Consider the following 23,081-nt stretch of genomic DNA (forward strand, 5'->3'; position numbering starts at 1 on the left):
GCATTGACTAATCTGTTACTTGTAACACAGGTTATGAAAGAGTCTTCAGAGAGCATTACTATCCTGTCAAAATGGCCAAGAGAGAGGATGGGCATAGAGAGTCAAGTGCCGGGGCTGGGCTGGCTGGAGTAGCAAGTAGGCCTAAGACCCATGGCTAGGCACTGTTTTGAGCAGAACATGTTTTGGTTAGAGTGCTGTGAGCTAGTTCAGAATCTGTTTTGGGGGGTGGGGGGGTGGCGGTCAGAACAAACCAGAGATAGGCAAAGTCCAGCATCTGAGTGACAAATTGGCCTTCAGTTCGTGGAATTTAGAAAACATAGACTGAGCACTTCCTGTGGTTTAGACAATGTCTAACTGCCCAGGAGGCAAAGATGGATACATGAGACGTGGTTTCTGATCTCTAGGACCTTAAAGTCTAGCAGAGATGTCCAGAGATCCAAGCACAGACAGAAGTATAGTTAGTCCACAAAGTCTAGTAGTTGAGGTTTGCAGATCCCCGCCAGTGAAGTCCCAGGTGCATATATTAGAAAGCATCCAGGAGCCAAGCCAGCTCTATAGAAACAAGTAGAGAATAGAGACTAGACTAGACTAGAAGACACAAATCCGAGTTTGACAATGCAGAACAAGCAGATGGATCCACACAAAAGTAGAACCAGAGCCTGTGGTCTAGGACAGGGAGCATTTGTTCTAGTTCTAGTTTTCAGCATCCTTCTTTACTGCAACTAGAAAGGGCTAGTAGCTAGTCTGCTCCTCTGAGAGGTCCTGGGCTCCGGAGTTTGCCAGCTCTAAAGTTGTTCATAATGGTACATGCATGGATTCAAAAATAATTTTACAGAGCCCCCCAAAGGCACTAAGACTAATAGATGTTCATAAGACACTCTTGTTAGAGAGTTAAATTTAGTGAAGAAGATAGACATGTTACTCAAGATCTGGAGGGGTCTGCACTATAACCAAGGAGACCATACAGCCCATTTTGCTGGGGTTAATCCCTGTTTATATCTGTTACCCTAGAGTAAGTTGTAACAATGCTCTCCTTTCATCCTCAAAAATGTCTTAGATTAAACAAAAAATTACATGGTAACTTAGCAACCACAAACTCACTATAGGGGTAGAGAGGGATTACCCAATTGGTCTGTAGTTGGAGGCTAAAAAAAGCAATGCAATATGCAACCTGACCTCAAAGAGGTAAAGCCCAAACAATCTCCATACTAACCATTCACCTGTCAATCTCCCTGCCCCCCTCTTCTAGGCCTTTTCTTCTTTTTGCCCTGCCTGGATACCTATCACAAGGTTGACCTTCGTCTCCAAACTTTGGAGATACCCTTTCATGAGGTAAGTCAAATGATGGATTTTGCTTTCTCTCTATGTTTCATATGGCTGAGCTACCAATTCTGGTCCAAGGCAAAATGACTATTAAACTCAAAAGTAGAAAAGTGGAGATATGGGCTATATCAAAATTAAAAACTCCTGTGTATCAAAGGACACGATCAAATGAATGAATAGGTAACCTATGGGGGTGGAAGAAAATATTTGCAAATAATGCTTCTGATAAGGTTTAATACCCAGAATATATAAAGAAATCTTACAAATCTACAAGAAAGCAAACAACTCACTTAAAAATGGGCAAAGAGGGAGCTTGCTTCCTCCTCTCTCTCTGCCTGCCTCTCTGTCTGCTTGTCATCTCTCTCTGTCAAATTAAAAAAAAAAAAAATGGGCAAAGGACTTTGTGATGGTTAATTTTATGGGTCAGCTTGGCTAAGCTAAGTTCCCCTTTTATCGGAGTCTATCTTTTCAAATCTTTCTATGTATGTGGCTGTATTTACAGACAGGTTACATATACTATCTTATAACATGCCTTTTTCCACTCAACACTCCATGATCCAACTCCGTTGGATCATGTTTTCAAGCTATGTTTCTATCCCTTTGTCTTATTTTCTTCAATATTTTATTTTTAAGTAATATCTAGACCCAACGTGGGGCTTGAACTCACAACCCCAAGATCAAAAGTCTCATGCTCTTCCCACTGAGCTACCCAGGCGCCCTTTGTTTTTAAGATTTTTTATTTATTTATTTGACAGAGATCACAAGTAGGCAGAGAGGCAGGCAGAGAGAGAGAGGAGGAAGCAGGCTCCCTGCCAAGCAGAGAGCCCAATGCGGGGCTCAATCCCAGGACCCTGGGATCATAACCGGAGCTGAAGGCAGAGGCTTTAACCCACTGAGCCACCCAGGTGCCCCCGCCCTTTGTTTTAAATGGTCACATAGCATTTCATTGTATGGATGTACCACAATTCACAATTCCCTATTGTGAATATTAACATATTTTTAATTTTTAATTTTTCATTATAATAAACAACACTATGAATGACATCCTTGCAGCTAAATCCTTAAACTATGTCCTTGTTATAAGTGTCTAAAAATGGAAATACTGAGAAGGAGCAGCTTTTTAGGCTCTGGGTGTGTAGCACCCGTCTGCTGCCTAGTATATACTCAGCAAACAACATATCAGAGCACTTGTTTCCTAGAACATGCTTTCCTTTTAGCACATTTTTTTTTGGCATTAGGTTAAAACAATTATCTGAATGCTTTCATCTAAGAAAAATTATTCCTGATATTTACATTATGTGGAAAACCCAAAAGACTCCACCCCAAAACTGCTAGAACTCATACAGGAATTCAGTAAAGCGTCAGGATATAAAATCAATGCATAAAAATCAGTTGCATTTCTATACACTAAAACAAAAGAAAAAGAAATTAAGGAGTCAATCCCATTTTCAATTGTACTCAAAACCATAAGATACCTAGGAATAAATCTAACCAAAGAGGCAAAGAATCTGTACTCAGAATACTATAGAATATACACAAAAGATATTGAGGAAGACAAAAGAAATGGAAAAACGTTCCATGCTCATGGGTTGGAAGAACAAATATTGTGAAAATGTCTATGCTACCTAAAGTAATCTACACATTTAATGCAATCCATATCAAAGTACTGTCAGCTTTTTTCGCAGAGCTGGAACAAATAATCCTAAAGTTTATATGGAACCGGAAAAGACCCTGAATAGCCAAGGGAGTGTTGAAAAAGAAAAGCAGGGGTGCCTGGGCAGCTCAGTCATTTAGCTTCTGCCTTTGGGCTCAGGTTATGATCCCAGAGTCCTGGGATCAAGCCCCGTACCCAGTTCCCTGCTCAGCGGGAAGCCTCCTCCTCCCTCTCCCACTCCCCATGCTTGTTTTCCTTCTATCACACACTCTCTCTCTCTGTCAAATAAATAAATAAAATATTGAAAAAAAGAAAAAGAAAAGAAAAACTGGTGGCGTCACAATTCTGGACTTCAAGCTCTATTACAAAACTGTAATCATCAAGACGGTATGACACTGGCATAAAAACAGACACACAGATCAATGGAACAGAATAGAGAACCCAGAAATGGACCCTCAACTCTATGATCAACTCATCTTCAACAAAGCAAGAAAGAATGTCTGATGGAAAAAAGACAGTCTCTTCAACAAATGGTGCTGGGAAAATTGGACAAACACATACAGAAGAATGAAACTGAACCATTCCTTACACCACACATAAAAATAGACTCAAAATAGGTGAAAGACCTAATGTGAGATAGGAATCTTTCAAAACCCTTAAGGAGAACACAGGCAGCAACCTCTTCGGCCTCAGCCACAGCAACTTCTTCCTAGAAACATCACCAAAGCAAAGGAAGCCAGGGCAAAAATGAACTACTAGGACTTCATCAAGATCAAAAGCTTTTGCACAGCAAAGAAAAAACTCAACAAAACCAAAGACAACTGACAGAATGGGAGAAGATATTTGCAAATAATATATCAGATAAAGAGCTAGTATCCAAAGTCTATAAAGATCTTATCAGACTTAATAGCCAAAGAACAAATAATCCAATCAAGAGATGGACAGAAGACATGAACAGACATTTCTGAAAAGAAGACATCCAAATGGCCAACAGACACATGAAAAAGTGTTCCACGTCACTTGGCATCAGGGAAATACTATCAAAATCACAGTGAGATACCACCTCAAACCAGTCAAAATGGCTAAAATGAACAAGTCAGGAAACGACAGGTGTTGGCAAGGTTGTGGAGAAAGGGGAACCCTCCTACAGTGTTTGTGGGAATGCAAGCTGGTGCAGCCATTCTGGAAAACAGTATGGAGGTTCCTCAAAAAGTTGAAAAAAGAGCTACCTTATAATCCAGCAATTGCACTACTAGGTATTTACCCCGAAGATACAAATGTAGTGATTCAAAAGGGCACTTGTACCCAAATGTCCACAATCGCCAAACTATAGAAAGAGCCCAGATGTCCAATGACAGATGGATAAAGAAGATGTGATAAGTATATATATATATATATACATACACACACATACACAATGCAGCCATCAAAAACTGAAATCTTGCCCTTTGCAATGACATGGATGGAACTAGAGGGGATTATGCTAAGTGAAATAAGTTAATCAGTGAAAGACAATCATCATATGATTTCATTCATATGTGGAATCTGAGAAAAAAACAAAGGAGCATAGAGGAAGGATGGAAAAATAAAACAAGATGAAACCAGAGAGGGAGACAAACCATAAGAGACTCTTAATCATAGGAAACAAACTGAGAGTTGCTGGAGTGGAGAGTGGCTGGCTGGGTGATGGTCATTGGGGAGGGTATGTGCTGTGAATTGTGTAAGACTGATGATTCACAAACCTATACCCCTGAATCAAAAAATTATTAATAAAAATAAATAAAATTTTAAAACTATTTACAACAGGATCCTTTAAATAGTAAGTTGTTTAGTATATTTCATAAAAACTCCATAATCTCCAAAAACACATCTATTTTGAATAAAGGGGTGGGCCAAAGACTCTTTTTTTTTCCCCCTGTAATCCTACTGAGAAAATTCCCCTTGAACACATTTAGCTTCACTATCCTCACCTGGGAAAAGAGACCTAAAATAAGGTCAATTCTCCAAACTCTTTTTTTCTGCCCAGGTTGTGACCAAAGACATGTTTATAATGGAGATAGATGCCATCTGCTACTACCGAATGGAAAATGCCTCTCTCCTCCTAAGCAGTCTTGCTCACGTGCCCAGAGCAGTTCAATTTCTTGTGCAGACCACCATGAAACGTCTCCTAGCACATCGATCCCTCACTGAAATTCTTCTAGAGAGGAAGAGCATTGCCCAAGATATAAAGGTACTTCAATATGTTTGTCATTGAATATGTTGAAATACCTCCTTCTCTTTTATTCATCTCTTCCCTGGTCATTTATTGATGCATATGCAATGGAAGCATCTGGCAGGCATTCACTGTTGAAGGTGCCATCCTTCAAGGAGCTGACAGCAGAGTGAGAAGTTGAAAGTCATTGCCACTGGTTCTGCCCTTCATCCCACCTATGTGCACTTCCCCTTGGCCCCTCAGCCTCTCTTCCTATTCATCACTTCTTCTAAAGGATGCAAGACAAGGTCCAGAGGCTGGACACCCAAGCTTGCCTTTGTTACACTGGATTATAATTTATGTATGTCCACATGTGTCTTCCCAGATTATGGACTCCACAATGGCAGGGGTCATATTTTATCCATCTCTTTGTTCATAGCACCCGGCACAGGGCTTGTCACACAGCAGTCAGACAATGTTCTCCAGATGAGTGAACAAATGAGCCAGCTGTTGTAGCCCCATCTCTTGCCATCTCCCTTCACCCCCCCCCACCATGTTCTAACCCTCCAACCCTCCTCCCCCACCCCACACTCCCGCAGTGTTTCTCTGGCCTTCAGCACTTCCTGCTCTCCAGTGCCTCTGCAAGGAATGCTTTGCTTTTCCCCACAGGCAAAATCCTATTTGTCTTTTAAGATGCCACCACTTACATGAGGTTTTTTCAACACGGCCTCTCATCACTACCCCCCAGATTAGTCACTAGCCACAGAAATCCTCAGAAATGAGTGAATCGGAAGAGTATGGGTGCCCATTGGGTACGCCATGCCCTGCCCCACCCTTCCAGAGCCCACAATTCATTGTCTTCTGCCTTCTGGGACAGGGAAGTGCGGCAAATTGGTGCCACCAGCAGGCAGGAAGCAACTCTAAATGAAACCATTTGGGAGAGCCTAGAATCTGGTTCTCTAATAAGTGCATCTTCAAACATTTAACAAGTTCACCGTCTGTATTGGTTTCCCATTGCTTCTGTAACAAATTACCACACGTTTGGTGACTTACAATGATGTCAGTTTGATCTCTTAAGGTTTTGAAGGCCAGGAGTCCAAAAGCAGTCTCACTGGGGCCAAAGTCAAGATGGCAACAGGGCTGCTTCCTTCTGGAGGTTCCAAGAGGAGAATTCATTTTCTTGCCTTTCCCAGTTTCTAGCAGCTGCCCATTTCCCCAGCTTCCTGGCCCTTTCCTTCCTATCCCAACAAATTCTGCCTCCAGAATCACATTACCTTTTCCTCTTCCATAGTCACATCTCCTTCTTTTCCCTCTTAAAAGGACACTTGTGACTGCTTTTGGGCCCCACAGGAAAGATCCTAGGTAATCTCCCCCATATTAAGATCCTTTAAACTTAATCCCATCTTCAAGGTCTCTTCTGGGGTAACATTTACAGGTTCCAGAGATTAGGACATGGATTGGGAGCCATTATTCAGCCTACCACACCATCTCTAATTCCCCAATATTTATTGAGCGGCACTGTGCAGTTAAGCAAGTTTATTTTTTAAAAAGGGAGAGAGAGCGTGGGGAGAGGGGCAAAGGGGGAGAGAAAGAGAGAATCTCAAGCAGGCTCCACACTCAGCACGGAGTCCAGTGTGGGGCTTGATTTCACAACCCTGAGATCACGACCTGAGCCAAAATCAAGAGACAGATGCTTAATGACATGAGCCACCCAGGTGCCCCAAGTTAAGCAACTTTTTGCAAGACACCGTAAGGTTTAAACAAAATAGGAGATGAATGTCTCTTCAAAGGAAATGCACTTTCTCAGTTCAGAACAATGGCCATGAGGGCACATGGGTGCTCTACTCGCCTGGAGGTTCTCACTGACATCTCAACTCTTTCCTTCACAGGTGGCCTTGGATGCAGTGACCTGTATTTGGGGAATCAAAGTGGAGAGAACAGAAATGTGGGTAGGAAATTAAGCAAGAAAAGCAATGTGACAAAGGAAAATATTCTGATTTTATTTTAAAATAATTTTTTAAATTATTTTCAATGAGTTTAGCACTATAGCCACATTGGCATAAATTGAGACAAAAACATTTACCTAGTACTCACAGCCATAACACAACCTCCATAACATTTAGGAAGGTTACTTTCATGATATTTCTCTCCATGAGGTTTAAAACAACTTTTTTGAGATAAAACTCACCATTATAACCATTTTAAAGTACAACGGAGTGTTTTTATTGTATTCACGGAGTGGTGTAACCATCACGACTATCTAATTTCATAACATTTTCATTGCCCCCAAAAGAAAACCCACACCCATCAAGCAGGGACTCCTCATTGCTCCCCTGCCCCCCAGCCCGACGACACTAATGTGCACTCACCTGTCCTGGATGTCTCAGACAAAAGCTGTCATCTATTACATGGCCTTTTGTGTTTGGTTGCTTTCACTCAGGATGTTGTTTTCAAGGTTCATCCGTGGTGAAACAGGAATGAGCACATCATTCCTTTTGATGGTCATATACTATCTGTTAGTTGTGTGGGTACAGCCCATTGGGATCACCTGCTCACTCATGATGGGCATTTGGGTTGTTTCCACATTAGGACTATTCTGCAGTGACCGTTCATGTGCAAGCTTTTGTGGGAACGTGTTTTCACATATACCTAGCAGAATTACTGGCTCCTATGGTAACTCCATGTTTAACTTTCCATGGAAGTACCAGTTGTTTTCGAGCTGTGTCGTTTTCATAGTTGCAAACAGGGTAAAATACAATTTTGTATCTTTTATGTAATATATTAAGTATTACTCTTATGTGGTCAGTTCTACTCTTTTCAAAATCAATTCCTTTAGAAAATTAGATGTCTCCCCAGCTTGTTAAAGCTGTTTTTCTTTTTTTATTTTAAAGATTGTATTTACTTATTTGAGAGAGAGAGAGAGAGAGCCAGAGAGCACAGGTGGGGGAATGGCAGAGAGAGAGGGAGAAGCAGGCTCCCTGCTTTTTTTTTTTTAAAGATTTTTTTTTTTTATTTATTTGACAGAACACAAGTAGGCAGAGAGGCAGGCAGAGAGAGAGGAGGAAGCAGGCTCCCTGCTGAGCAGAGAGCCCGATGCGGGACTCGATCCCAGGACCCTGAGATCATGACCCGAGCCGAAGGCAGTGGCTTAACCCACTGAGCCACCTAGGCACCCAGCAGCGCCCAGCAGGCTCCCTGCTTAACGGGAGGCTCCATCCCAGGATCGAGACCTGAGCCAAAGGTAGACGCTTAACTGACTGAGCCACACAGGTACCCCATCAAAGCTGTTTTTATCATTCAAATTTAATAGCTGAGGTTTAGATTAAACCTTAAGCAGGAAAAGTCATAATCCTCCATCAACAAAAGAATGTGTTCTACTTGCACAGACAAACCCGAGTGCTGCCACCGTAGCATCACCCACCATGAGTGTCTGACTTTGAGGCCCTGGCTTTCGAGCGGCTCTTCTCTGCCCACCATTGACCTTAGAGGCCTAGGGGCGGCCACTCTCTTAGATGGCTTGTGCATCCTGAAGTGCCAGCAGAGATGCTGGCCGCCCAGCTGAAGCCCTGGCTGCTAAGAGCCGGGCGGCTCACACACCTGCCCGCCCTCTTTCCTTTCCAGCAAGGACATCCGGCTGCCGGTGGGGCTCCAGCACTCCCTGGCTGTGGAGGCCGAAGCGCAGAGACAGGCCAAAGTGCGGGTGAGCCAGCACCGAGTGGGCAGCCTCCCACCGAGGCCAGGCACATGGCCTGCAGCTTCCTCACCCCCAGCTCATCCCCGAGCTCGTGCCCGCCACCCCATCCTACTAATTCCCTCAAAGCGTGTTCACAGCCACCTGACTAATGCCACATGGCCTCCTCCACGACACCCGCTCTCTGAAGCCTCTGGTAACAGTGAGCTTCTCTTCCTCCTCGAGTCTTGCCTTTGCTCTCTCTCCTGAAAGGCCTCTCCCACCCTCCATCCCTCTTCTCTCATGAAGGCCTCTTTCCCTAGTAATATCAGCCCCAAGCCCACTCTGTGTTAATGAGTTAATGTCAAAGACCCGCCTTCCTCCCTCAGTGCAGGCTGTGCAGGGATGACCACGATGAGGCCCGGTTCCCTCAATGCCGGAGTCGAGAGAAGGTGCGGCCAGGCCCAGCCTAGCACAGCTGTGGCCGCCAGCAGCTCCTGGGGATGGAAGTGGGGGTGGGAGGAGGGGTGGGAGGAAAAGGGAAATGAGGATGGACTGAAGGGGAGACAGACTGCTCGTAAAGAACAGAAAGCAGGCAAAGAAGAACCACCGCACCACCGAAAAGTTCGGGATCCCGGGAGTGTTGAGAGGAGGAAGGGGAAGAAAGTGGTCCTCTGGGCAGAGTTGCGTCTAGATCTGAGACTAGTCTCTTTGTCCACGTTAAGGTGGACAAAAAGCTTTGTGCTTTTTCCTCTGAAATGTTCACTCTTTCATTTTGCCACATCCTCACCTAGAATGCTGGCCAACTTTTTCTCAGTATGGGAACTCCTACTCATTTCTCAAGGCCCAGAGGACCTAATTAATGACACCCCCACACACATCACTACACTTGTCAGGGCCCTTGACAAATTCGGCCTTAAATTACAATGAAGAGTGCCACTGATCCGCCCTAGATCAGGATCCTTGGGAGAGGGGGCTGTCTGCCATGTGCCTTCACCGTGCCTGGAGCCTGGCGGACGTGCTGTGCTTGTTGGCTGAGGAACACTGACCATCTAGGAAAACCTTGAAGCCATGAAAAGGAAAAAGATCACTCAGCTTCTCTTCGCATCTGCTCCCCAGGTAATCGCTGCGGAAGGAGAGAGGGCTGCGTCGGAGTCCCTGAGACGGGCAGCGGAGATCCTGGCCGGCACTCCGGCCGCTGTTCAGCTGCGGTACCTCCACACCCTCCAATCCCTGTCCACGGACAAACCTTCCACCGTGGTTTTGCCTCTACCATTTGACTTGCTCAATTTCCTGTCTTCGCCCAGCAGTAGAACTCAAGGAAGCCTCCCTTTCCCCAATCCTTCCAAACCTGTCGAGCCCCCAAATCCTAAAAAGAAAGACTCTCCCATGCTATAGGAGGAGCCAAGGGTAAGGTGCCTGGAAGGGGCCTGCCAGGTGACAGCCACATCCCTGAGGGAGGCACACAGCCCTCACTTCCCACGCTTGCTTCGGTTGCCATACGGAATGCCCTGGGAACGCACAGTCACAGCTCAGCAATCCGAAGCAATTGTCTGTGAGGAGACAGTGAGGTCATGTGATGACAAGTTTAGATAGATCATTTAAATTAGACTGATTATGGGAAAGAGCTTTAGCCAACATTCTACTTGGGAAAGAATTTTGTGTCTAAAGGTGGCTAAATTCTGACTTCCAAAGATGTAGTTCAAGTGTCTTTTTTTGGCTGAATGCCCCCTGGCCCCTTTGGCAAGGTCTGTGGTGCTCCCATGGTCCTTTCTATGTGTCCCTTTTATTGTGCTCATCACACGTTATTGTAAACCCGTAGTTAAGATGCAGTCTTCTTGCCAGCTGTACTGTGGCTTACTCCTCTAAAGGCACCTCTTGGTCATTGCCCCTCACCTCCCCCCACCACCAGCCCCACTCAACCTTATATGTTCACCCTATGGCCTTCACATCCAACCCCGATAGGTGCACCACACTGACACTTAAATGTTCCTGAGCGACTGAAAGAAAACAAGTTGTACTTGGGCTGGATATAAAATTTACATCTAATTAGAAGAATTTTAAAGAATTTTTTTTATGGAGACTTTATCATAGAGAAATACGGGACGCCTGGGTGGCTCAGTTTGCTAAGTGGCTGCTTTCAGCTCAGGTCGTGATCCCAGGGTCCTGGGATCAAGTCCCACACCTGGCTCCTGGCTCAGCAGAGAGCTTGCTCCTCCCTCCCACTCTGCCTGCTGCTCTCCCTGCCTGTACTCTCCCTCTCTGTTAAATGAATAATAAAAACCTTTAAAAAAATTCTTAAAAGGGAAATAAAAGGACAAAAACATTTACCTGATACATGTTGCTTAAAATCTTAAGAAGCATCGCTGTAAACATGGGTCTCATATTCTCAGTATAGTATTTACCAGCTTGCTTATTTCTCAAGCAGTACTGACAGTATGTGACCTATGTATGTCCAGAAGCATTCTTTGCTAGTACAGATATTCTTTACTATAAATATATTCTTGTAAGTCTTACTCTCCACTAAGTTGTCTTACTCAGTTAGAAATATGTATCTACACAAATGTAGTGATCCGAAGGGGCACGTGCACCTGAATGTTTATTGCAGTCATGTCCACCATAGCCAAACTATGGAAAGAGCCTAGATGTTCATCGACAGATAGATGGATAAAGAAAATGTGATATCTATCTATCTAGATAGATAGATATATCTTACAGCCATCAATAAACCCTGAAATCTTGCCATTTGCAATGAAGTGGATGGAACTAGAGGGGATTATGCTAAGTGAAATAAGTCAGTCAGAGAAAGAAAATAAGACAATTATCATAGGATCTCTCTGACATGAGGAATTTAAGAGGCAGGACAGGGATCCTGGGGGGAAAGGGAGGGAAAAATGAAACAAGATGAAACCAGGAGGGAGACAAACCATAAGAGACTCTTAATTTCAGGAAGCAAACTGAGGGTTGCTGAGGGGTAGGGTGGGGAGGGATGGGGTGGCTGGGTGATGGACACTGGGGAGGGTATGTGCTATGGTGAGTGCTGTGAATTGTGTAAGATTTTGACGATTCACAGAACTATACCCCTGAAACAAATAATACATTATACGTTAGTTAAAAAATAAAAATATGATTCTACAGAAAAAAAATTAGCCAAATAAATGAGAAAGCATCCCGAGGTAGCAAATCCTCTATAGACTTTTAAAAAATCAATAATTTATAAAATCTTACTAACATTCCAAAAATATTACTAAAATCCTGTGTGTTAGTAAAACAGGACTTATAATTAAAATTTCCATGTAGCTAGAACAGAGAGAAATAGGGGTAATTATCTGGTGGTTGTACCTTTTTACTCTTCATGTTATCCAAGGTTAGTATTTTATATTAATGATGTGTTCCTGCTACCCCTAAGTGAGAACTTAGAACATTTTACATAAACACACCTGTAAAGAGTTTTTGTTTTATTAATGTTAACTCATAAAACCCTTGTAGAGCATTATTTCAGAGAGAAAATGTATTCTGAGCTCCCAGGAATGGACCTAGAAACTTTTATAACATTATGTCTATTGAGGAAAGTCTGGTTTCCCACTATGTTTTAGTGACAAAAATCAGGGCCCAAGATCAAGGATGCTTTCTTTGCCTTTCCTGTTCTCTCTCTTGATCACTTTCACATTTCTGCCCTGCCATTCCTTCTGTTTTCCAACAACAAAAGACCAAAAACTCCCTCGCGGTACATGATAACATATCAGTATATAATGATACCGTCCTAGGATTGTCTCTGTCATACACCTCTAAGCCTTCCCCTCGCCTCCATCCACACCTGGGAAAACCACACACTCTAGCCCATGCCTGCAAGCCCAAGGGCATTGGCAAGCAACACATCTTCCCAAGATTATGTTAGATGATTTCAAACCCTACATATGCATACAATCATGCCCAATTCATTTAACAATCAGTTTCTATGGTTATTATGTACTGAAATGATAACTTTGAATTTTGTTCCAAAAAACTATTTCAGCCAGCTCTGAACAATATTTCCAGACCCTCTTAAAAGAAGTTTCCCTCCCTACTCCCAAGAACCATAGTTGCTTGTGGGAGAGTAGCAGCTCGGAAAGGCATAGACTGATTAGTGTTGGCTGGAGGCAATGGGAGATTGTGAAGCCAAAGGGGCAGGCAAAGTTTTAAACCACGCAGAAGTGCCAAAATACAAAACATGGAATCCAAAAGGGTGTCAAATCCAAGTAAGCCAAAAACAGGTGCCAAAATCTGCCAAAAATATGGTAACAGAGAGGAAATCAAGCACTGAGGAGGGAACAATAGATAGGATTCGAGAGATGGGGGAAATTCCTGGGTGATTTCCTACAATATCTAACAGATTAGGGTTTGCAGTTTGCTTTTGTGGACCAGCCAGGGCACAGTCATTGACGACCCAGCCCATTTAAAGGACCAGTTAGAGCATCCCTGAAGTGGGAAGTACTTCTCATGACCACTGTGTTGGCCCACACCCATCCCAATGTACTGGTTATTGGAGTTAAGATGGCATTGAGGGTTTTTGGTCAGTTTTTACCCCATAGAGATGGCTCCTGATCTCAGGTTGGCAGATGTTGTCATAAATAATGGAGGAGGAGGTAGGGTCATGCTGATTCGGGCATAGCAAGAGCTAGGAACAGAATAATTATAATAAGGTAATGATAATAATATAATTATATTATATATAATATAATTATAATAAGGTAATGATAATGGCTTTTAAGACCCTTAAGAATTCCTTGTAGCATGACTCTTTTTGTCAAAGGCAGATTTAACTACAGGTCTGGGTATCACCCACTAGCTGGTTTCCTCTGCTGTCTGGCTCAGTCAACATTTAAATTACTCATTAGCTTGCCAAAAGGCTCCTTCCAGGTCTGCTCAAGCAGCCTGTGATATCTTCAGCTATTAAGTGACCATTGGCATGGGAGTGCTTGATGGATGGGAAATAAGTTGTATGAAGCTGTGAATGGTCAAGGGACGTTCTTCAGAGACTAGCAAGCTGACAGTGCTGTCTGCAAGGTCCCAGCAGCAGTCTCCTCTTGACATCCAGGTGCTGCCTTCTGGCTGGTTACTGACCTTGAAATGACAGGTGGAGGACAAGTTGGACAGTATAATACAAGACTAAGATATGTACTGGGGAAGTTTTTCTCTAGAAATTTAATATTAATGGAGCAGTGGTGCCTTAGTCAGTTCAGGCTGCTCTAACAGATTACCATAAGTTGGCTCACGAAAAACAGAAATTCCTCAGTTGGGGCTCAGACGTCCAAGATACCAAAAGATCTGGCATCTAGTATTGGCCCAAGGTCTGGTTCTGAGAGGTGTCTTCTCACTGTGTCCCCACATGGCACAAGTGGGGGGGAGCTCTCTGTGGTCTTTTGTAAAAGGGCACTTGTCCCATTCACGAGGGCTTCACCCTCATGACCTATCACCTGCTTAAGGCCCCACTTCCTCAGACCATCACCTTGGAGGTTAGGATTTCAACACAGGAATTCTGGGGTGACACTGGAGTTGGAGTGTATGGGAGGGAGTAAGATGATAAAAGGAGAGAAGGTGTTTCAGTTTGGAGCTGGAGTCCACCATGACCAAAATGACATGGCCGTGAGAGTGGCATGATTGACAGATTCTGTGACGGTGGTGTTCCAGGGCACTTGGCAATGGGCAGGGACTCTTAGGTCTGTCCAGACCTGCATTTGCCCTGCAGGCACGTGACTGAGTGGCTGGCAGCCTGCAGGTCGATGGCACTCCAGCTCACCAGAAAGAGGTCAGCTCGAAGGAGGCTTTGCAGGCCCTCGTTAGAAACTTCAAGGCCCACCCTGGCTCCCCAGGAGAATCAGCGTGGCCCTGGAGCCCTAGCGTCTGGACTCCCCTAAATCAGGGAGGCCCAGTCTATGCATCTGCATCCGGTCTCTCTGAGGACCAGGTCAGGATGGCTGAGGAGGTACAATCCTCCTTATTAGAGTCTTCCTGGTGGCTCCAGTGTTCTTTGGCAGAGTCTTCTGGGTCTGTGAAGTTCTGGTGTGTCTAGAATTTTGGCTTGTGTGCCCGTGCAGTTACTCAGTGGTTGGCTGAGCAGAGCAATAAGTAAAGGATACGGAAATCAGATCCTTTAAAAAGAGGGGTTATCAACTGCACATCCAGCTTTTTCTGACTGGGAGAGGCAAGAGAGCACTCTAACTGCGAACTTGGGCCCTGCTGCTGGACACCACTCACTCCAGACTCACGAGATGTGTAACCGTAACCGTGCTACTTGTCCAGGCAGCAATGGGGATAAAAGTATAACCCACATCACAGAGTTGTGGTGATTGAATGAGAGAACATACGAAGCGCTTAGTACAGAGCTTACACGAAGTAAATCCTCAGGAAATGACTGTTAATGTTTTTCTAGTTAAAACTAGTAGCCCTCAATGGCAGTGATCCAGCTGGATCCGGATGGAAGTCTGGCCCCTCCACAGGGCTCCCCATGCTCCCATGGTTGCCCTGAGGGCCAGCAGCTCCGGCCCCCAGGGGGCTTGCTCTTGGACAGAACCAGGTTAAGAACTGGCACAGGGGTCTCTTGTGTTAGAATCCCACCTCACTATTTCAAGCATTTGTTTTATAGATGTGCTGCTCCTTGAGCTGTGCGCCTCTGTCTGGACATCTGAGCAGAGTTGCTGGTCTCCCCTTGCACAAGCAGGACAGCCTCCCCTGGCAACCCAGACACCAGCCATGTGCGCCAAGTGCCCCTCCCTCCACTCTGTCTGGGAGCCTGGCGCAGGGTCCCTCTGAGAAGGTGTGGCAAGGTCTGGAGGACTAGCTCAACCTTCCCACCCATCAGCTGCTTGGGAAAGCAGAGCTGCCTGAGCGAATTTTCAGGGGCACCGGCATAGACACCTTTCCTGTAGCACCCTGCTTTTTAAAACCTAACATCTGTGATGCCCTCTTACCACCACCCTCATTTTCTTCTGGGCATTTCCTTTGCCCACACTGTGTTCTAGTTTGGTGAATCAGGCTCTTTGCTCCGTGGGGAGCCTGCTTCTCCCTCTGCCTGCTCTGCCCACTGCTCTCCCTGCTCATGCGCTCTCTCTAAAAAACAAAAAAAATCTTAAAAAAAAAAAAAAAAAGAAGTATTCAGAAGGCCGACCAAAAAGCCTCCAAATTTGCTAGAATCACCTAAGAATCTCTTTGGGAAAGCAGAAAGCAAGGACTGTAAGCGTGAGCTCACAGTGTCAGTTCCAGCTTTCAGCGGAGCCACGAGCACAGCCGACTGTCTGAAGTCATGTTTTCCTCCCTCAGACTTCAAGAGTCATCCAGTGGGCTGAGGTGGACAGAACCCATGCATTTTTTTTAACCCCTACACTACATCCTACACTACATTCTACACTACATTCTACACTACACTTCGATGATGGTCAAGGTAGGCCTGGCCCGGGACTGAGCTGAAAATGGCTGGGGACTCCGGGTCACAGGGTTTCTGAGGCTTAGGCAACAGGCAAGGGTCTAAAATTCCAGGAGATAAATTCAAAAGAACACCAAATATGTGGAGTCAAAGCAGGCGCCTAGGTGTTTGGACCCAGAAATCAGAGGAAATCCAAGTGCCCCGGGAGCAGTAGAGAAGGAGTCCTTGCCAAGTGCCGGCCCCAAATGTCCACTTGTCACTCGCAACTTATTTTTGCCGGTTAGTCCATCTCTAATGCCTCGATGGATCCGGGGTCATGAACAGAGCAGACAAGTGAAGCAATCAAAGCAAAAAATGGCGATTCTGGGTGAATCTTCAACAGCATTCTTAAATTTCAGTACAATCTTCCGTCCTCACCCTGTGAAGGAAACCATCTGAACAGTGGCCCGGTAACCCATCACCACTGTCAAACATCCAGACACAGGTCCAGTAAGCAGTGGGCTCCAACAGCCATCAGTTCTGTGACCTTAGGGAGTCTTATAACCATTTGTGGGGGAGGGGGCGGGACTCAGTTCATCTGAGAAATGGCGATAATAACAGCATCTTCCCCCATCTTCTTTGTAGGGTTATTGTGAAAATCAAATCATAAACATGCCTGAAATCACAAGAAGTCTGAAAATGCTGCCCAAACCCAAGAACATTATCAGGCTCCTCTCTTTTAAACTGTAAAAAATAATCCTTTGTATTTGCCACTCCTCTCTGCAAGAGTTCAGAGTCTTCAAAAAGCATTATTTTCTTGACAGAAACTGACCCTTTCCACAGACCTCTGTTAGGAAATCATTTGAAGAGGCCAGCAAATTTTTGAACAAGCCATTTTTAATCTGGGAGATAAACTAACACACTTATTCCCTACAGCCTTCACTGTGACGTTCAAAGAGAAAATATTCTTGCATTATACGTCGTGACTTTTCTAGTAGCTGTTGCACAGGGAGTCCCTCCAGCTGAGCCACAGTCAGCTCAGTAGCTCACAGAGGTCAGTGAGGGGAGCCCTGCTGAAGCCCAGCGCCCAAAGGATGCTACTTGGACTTGGTCTTGGATTTAGTCCGAGCTCTGGGTTTAGGGTTGAGAGGACCTTCCTTACGTTGTACCTCTGAAAAGACAAAAACAATCGGAGTATTGTAGTAACAAGATCTAATATTTACTAAGGACTTTTAACTTTAAAAAGTGTTCTTAAAATTCCATTCTGCCTGAGTAACTCCCAAGCTACAAACAGGCAGTGTGTGCAAAATTTGACTCTATGTTGGTTACTGGGATTCAGAATGCATTTTCCCCAATTTTTAAAAAAGATTTTATTTTATTTTTTTGACAGACAGAGATCACAAGTAGGCAGAGAGGCAGGCAGAGAGAGAGGGGGGAAGCAGACTCCCTGCTGAGCAGAGAGCCCGATGCGGGGCTTGATCCCAGGATTCTGGGATCATGACCTGAGCAGAAGGCAGAGGCTTAACCCACTGAGCCACCCAGGTGCCCCATATTTTCCTAAATTTAAAGTGTAGTTAGTTAGTTAGTTACCTGAGTTCTGGGTCCTGGGAAAGAGGGCTATGTGGTCAAGGAGAATAAAGAAACAGAAAGAACACTGCCGCCTTCCTTCTATAGATATCCCAAACTTGGCGGAAAAAAATTTCAAAGAGAGCTAGTATCCAACATCCTCCCACACCCATTCTGCACTCCTGTTTTGTCTCCTGGTCCCTCTCTCCAGTCTCCCGTGCACAGACCTGACTCAGGCCCGGCCCTGGGGATGGGGGCAGGAGGTCTCCAGCCATAAGCCAGCTTTCCCCAGCTGCTCCATGACACCAAGCTTCTCACTTTAAATCCTTCTGACTGGCTGTCTCCATCTCCATCCCACATACGGTCATCTTGTTCACACCCTTGTCTTGCTCTTAGTGTCTCTCCCTGCTCTTAGCTCCTAACTGCAGGCTTCACCGAGATCAGAGTCTAAGCCACTACTCATCTTCCTAAACATCTCTCTGGATCCCTGTCTTCATTCACAGCTCAGAGCACAGTGATTTGCTAATTATTAAAAACTGACACAAAAACAAAACAAATTATGTCTTCTGCTCTGTCCAGATCTTCCCCTTGCCCAGCATGTACAAGCCTCTCTCCTTCACTGTACGTAACTGTCCGTTCTTCACCACACAGCTCTCGAGGGAAATGTGATCTCGTGCTGGAAGTCGCACACGTATGACGCTGCATGTGCCACAGGAGACTCACATTGCTCAGGGTGGGGGTGGGGCGTCTGCCCCTAAGGAATGTCCAACTTCTAGATTTTCTGGAGAAAACGTTCAGGTCTCCTGCATGGCATGGGAAGGGCCTGACCAAGGAGCCGATTCCCCTAAGGTTTGCAGAGCCTCTCCTTCACCTCTGAGCACCACCACCCCCGGCAATGACTCTGAAGGAATATTTGGAAGGAAGGTGAAAGGTTGCTATGTTTGTGTAGGTAATTGTTTATAGGATGGTGACTAATGCATATAGTTTTCCTCTGCTTAAAATTTTTAATACTTTCCATTCTGGATTTAACCTCATCCCCAAGATCTTTATGGAAATGGACAAAGATAACATTACTCATTCCATACTGAGGTAACCTCTCCAGTTTAACATGGTTACTTTTGCATGGTTTGCATATTTATTTTTCTGTAATCTGGAAAAAGCCTAGTTTTCAAATTATCAGGATAAAATTACACAGTGTAAGGTGAAAATATTTTAAGCCATGAAAACTATCTCACATAAATTCAAAGGATTGTCATACTTGGAATAATTAGCATCTTACCCATTGAGAGGTAACAGGAGAGAAAATGCACTTAGGCCATAGGGCGCTGGCTTAGCGACCGCTTTGGCTGGGGGCATAGGTGAAGACTGGGGTGACAGAGAAACAGAAGTCGCTATTCTCCCTGTCCTATCCCTTCCATCAGGAGTTGTCCTGGGAACACACTAAAGGGTGAAGGTGAGAGCAAATATAAAAAAAACCAGCCTCCAATCCTGGGGATACTGAGAACTGCCCAAAAGCAGGTTATTGCACTAATTAGAGATAAGAAAGTAAAGAGTTAAATTCGTTTTCCCATAGAATAATGGTAATTATTTTCATAGAAAATCAAACAAGTACCAAAAACCAAAGTCAAAATTCCCCACAAACCTCCATCAACCAGAGACGTTGTCTATCAATATTTGGATACAATTTTCTTCTGGTCTTTTTTCTAGCTTTAAAAAAGTATGTTTTCTTGCATTTGATATTTACACATAAGAATTTCCGGGGCACCTAGGTGGCACAGTCATTTAAGCATCTGACTCTTGGTTTCAGCTCAGGCTGCGATCTCAGGGTCGTTAGATCAAGCCCTGCATCAGGCTCTGTGCTCAGCGTGGAATCTGCTTGGGTTTCTCTCTCCTCCACCCCTCTGCTCATTCTCATTTCTCTTTGTCTCTCTGTCTCTCTGTCTGTCTCTCTCTCTCCCTAAGATAAATTTTAAAAAAGAATTCCTTGGGGCACGTGGGTGTCTCAGTTGATGAATCGTCTACCTTCAGCTCAGGTCATGATCCTGGTTTTCTGGGATTAAGACCCACATCAGGCTCCCTGTTCAGCAGGGCATCTGCTTCTCCCTTTGCCCATCACCCTGCTTCTGCTCTCTCTTTCTCTCAAATAAATAAAATCTTTTAAAAAAATTTCCATGTCATTATAAACCATTTTAATAGTGGTATAATATTCAAGTATATTAGTATAATATAATTTATTTAACCTTTCTTCCATGATTGGAGAGGTAGGTGGCTTCTATTATATACAATGATACATCGTACATTTTTGTGCATTAATCTTTTTTTCTATATTTAGGATTATTTCCTTGGACTAGATCATCAAGAGTAAAAGTATTAGGTCAAAGGTCAAAGTAGATGCATGTATTTAAGGGATATCTATACATATGCTCAAATTATTACCTGAAAAAGTTATATACCATCCACCCACAAGTATTATCTATAAAACAGTTTTCCCCTTCTAACTAGCATTACATTCTTTTGTTTTTAAAAATCTTTGCTAGGTGCATCTGGGTGGCTCAGTGGGTTAAAGCCTCTGCCTTCGGCTCAGGTCATGATCCCAGGGTCCTGGGATTGAGCCCCACATCAGGCTCTCTGCTCTGTGGGGAGCCTGCTTCCTCCTCTCTCTCTGCCTGCCTCTCTGCCTACTTGTGATCTCTGTCTGTCAAATAAATACATTATTTCAAAAAATAAAATAAAATAAAAATATTTGCTAGTTTTAGAGGCTAAACTTGTATCTTATGTTAGTTTCTTAGTCTACAATTGTCAGTCATTTTGTTTTCTTTTTGTGAATTGCCTGAATAAGATAGTTATACAGTTAAATGTATGTGTATTCCTATGAAAAATATGAACCAGTAAATCAGTACTAAGGATATTAATATTCTTCTAAGATATTTGCTACCAAAACATGTTTTGTTTCATGAATATAACCTAAATGAAGCAAAATGAGAAAGCAAGCCTCACCTCTCTTTAGAGATTTTGGCGAATGTTCTATTGGCTTGATTTCTTCATCATCGTCGTCATCATCTTCTTCATCTTCTCTGTCTTCTCTTTCTCCTTCATTTTCTTCTTCCCTTCCTTCAAACTCCTTCTGTCTAGAACTCGTCAAAATAGTCTCTAATTCTCTCTCCAGGTCTTTATTTCTTATAAGGGCATAATGAAGTTTCTCATTTACATCATCAAACTTTTCCTCTGCTTGTCTGGCTCTGCTTTCAACCTCTCTGATGGGAACAGAGTCCAGAGAAACACAACAAAATGGAAAGGTTTGAAAAAGTATCTTTCACATACAGGAACTCATTGTTGAGAAGAGGCAGTAGAATTAGCTTACTGCATCTGAAAGGTACACATAAGGGAGGCAGCAGCATCAATCCTTAAGCAAGAACTGGGTGGTAATGTCAGCATGGCAGTCATGCTGTGATTTAAGAATGCAATGTATTTATCAGCTCTTAGTGAAACCTGACTTGTGGGTATTTGGATCCATCAATAGCCAAAGAACCCCTTTTCCAGGAGCTAATTTTGGCTTCTCTTCATTGATGTGATCCAACAAACTAAATCCAATAGTTTCCCTTCTTTGCCAACACCTCTAAAACCAGATTTTACAGTCAAGAAAACTAATTTGAAATGCGCTTCTTACTTCCTCGAGCACATGGTCTATGTCACATGGCTATGCTCTTCTCTCGGCATTTTCGACCATCTTTACTATACCGCCCTTCCTATTCTTCGGCATATATAGCACTCTTTCTTGCAGAGTAGTGTCTCCCAGTTTCATTCCCATCTCGAGCTCATCTCTTAGAAACAGACTGGATGGATCACTCCTAACACCCTATTCCCCACCTACACATATTCCACTTCCTCCACCTCCACTGTGGGTGAGGATGGTGTCTACAAGAACAGTAGAATTCATTGCCTCCAGCAGAAGATCTGGAGGTACTGATCCCACTAATAAGGATAAAAGAAGCAGAAGAAACAAAGGTAAATCGAGAGGTGTGGATTTCTCAGCAACACCTCCTGGCCAACAATCTTTGTAATTACCCTTGTGGTGCCTCATACTCACAGTAACTTCTCCTGTGTGCGTTCAATGATAGCCATTGCTTCGAGATACTTTGGGGCCAATGTGCCTTGCTTCGCTGATTCTCTCTGACAAAGGAAATGTGTAGTATGAATGAACTGAGAGTCCCAACAGTTAATACTCTACTTCTTCGGGATGTTCTGGACCAAATCTTCCAGAATATTTTTTCTACTGTCCATATTTATATAGTAGATGATTAAGCACAATCTTAACACTGAAAAAGAATAGGGACTACCTGTGGCACATAGCATACCGGCTTCCAAATTATTCATGCTACAGGTGGATAAAATTTAATTAGAATTATAAAAAATGCAGGGAAAATAATATCAACAAAAAGAAACAAGGAAGAAAGGGCAATAAAGAGAAGGGTAAACATGCTCCTGTAATAAATCAAGTTAATGATCAAAGAGATTAACTCTATTCTTCTTATTAACTCACCTCATTAAGCTCTTAACATCGCAAAAATCCAGTCGGATCTTTCAGTTCCTTAGGGAACTTCATAAATATCAAGACAGGGAAAATATGAAGGAAAAAAACACCTCTTTCATTTATTTTGACTCCGAATACATTCCAGGAAACAAAATAAGAGGAAGGTAAAAGAAGGTATTTAGAAAACCAAAATTATAAGCATATTTAAAAATAAATATTTTACCATTTTCCCAGAACTGTGCACTTCTTTGTTAACTGAAGTATTGTTGACACATGATGCTTCATTACTTTCAGGCGTACAGCAGGCTAACTGGACAAATCTCAACATTATGCTGAGCCACCACAGGTGTAGCTACCGCCTGTCACCACAGAGTGCTACTTGTGTCACTGGCTATATTCCCTATGCCCTACCTTCATCCCCATGAACTTATTCATTCCATCACTGGAAGCCTGAAACTCTGAGTCCCCTTCAGCCCTTTTTGCCCAGAACTGTGTTTAAAATCTCATTTATCCATGCTTCCCAGCCTGAGTCACGTAAAAGGTAAGCCCCACATTACAGATGGAAAGGGAGACGGAAGAGGGTAGGCAGCCTGCCATCCTCACAGAAGGATCTAGTGGGGTAAAGCAAACCCCTCATCGAGGCCTCTTCCTTCTCCACCACACATCCCAGAGTACCCTGCTAGCTTTTTCTAAAGGAAAACCAGAGAAAAGAAACAATGTTAAACATGTTCACTTTTACTCTCACTCTTCTACTCTCTTATTTTC

The 23,081-nt window shown here is 43.7% G+C and overlaps 2 protein-coding genes across 14 annotated transcripts in view; one reads left to right on the forward strand and one right to left on the reverse strand.

Annotated features, from left to right (window-relative positions):
* Positions 1 to 10,896, forward strand: part of NPHS2 (NPHS2 stomatin family member, podocin) — a 31,984-nt gene extending 21,088 nt beyond the window's left edge. For 4 of the 9 annotated variants that reach the window (XM_045080984.1, XM_045080985.1, XM_013061189.2 and 1 more), the window contains 6 exons: positions 1,250 to 1,332; positions 5,004 to 5,207; positions 7,058 to 7,113; positions 8,790 to 8,868; positions 9,228 to 9,290; positions 9,958 to 10,896. In XM_045080984.1, coding sequence (XP_044936919.1) covers positions 1,250 to 1,332; positions 5,004 to 5,207; positions 7,058 to 7,113; positions 8,790 to 8,868; positions 9,228 to 9,290; positions 9,958 to 10,236 — 764 coding nt within the window. In that variant the 3' untranslated portion in view covers positions 10,237 to 10,896. Of the gene's footprint in view, positions 1 to 1,249; positions 1,333 to 5,003; positions 5,208 to 7,057; positions 7,118 to 8,789; positions 8,869 to 9,227; positions 9,291 to 9,957 lie in introns of all 9 variants that reach the window. The other 5 variants (XM_013061191.2, XM_004762009.3, XM_013061192.2 and 2 more) reach the window with 4 other exon arrangements.
* Positions 6,803 to 23,081, reverse strand: part of LOC101686217 (axonemal dynein light chain domain-containing protein 1) — a 92,542-nt gene continuing 76,263 nt past the window's right edge. Inside the window, exons 15-17 of one of the 5 annotated variants that reach the window (XM_045080980.1) lie at positions 21,873 to 21,955; positions 20,783 to 21,039; positions 6,803 to 7,077 (exon numbers count right to left, since the gene is read on the reverse strand). In XM_045080980.1, coding sequence (XP_044936915.1) covers positions 7,052 to 7,077; positions 20,783 to 21,039; positions 21,873 to 21,955 — 366 coding nt within the window. In that variant the 3' untranslated portion in view covers positions 6,803 to 7,051. Of the gene's footprint in view, positions 7,078 to 12,085; positions 17,391 to 20,782; positions 21,758 to 21,872; positions 21,956 to 23,081 lie in introns of those variants that run through there. The other 4 variants (XM_045080983.1, XM_045080981.1, XM_045080979.1 and 1 more) reach the window with 4 other exon arrangements.

This window comes from Mustela putorius, unplaced genomic scaffold (assembly GCF_011764305.1).
Source record: "Mustela putorius furo isolate JIRA1106 unplaced genomic scaffold, ASM1176430v1.1 tig00000496_pilon_pilon_pilon, whole genome shotgun sequence".
In the NCBI taxonomy this organism is placed as follows: Eukaryota; Metazoa; Chordata; class Mammalia; order Carnivora; family Mustelidae; genus Mustela; species Mustela putorius.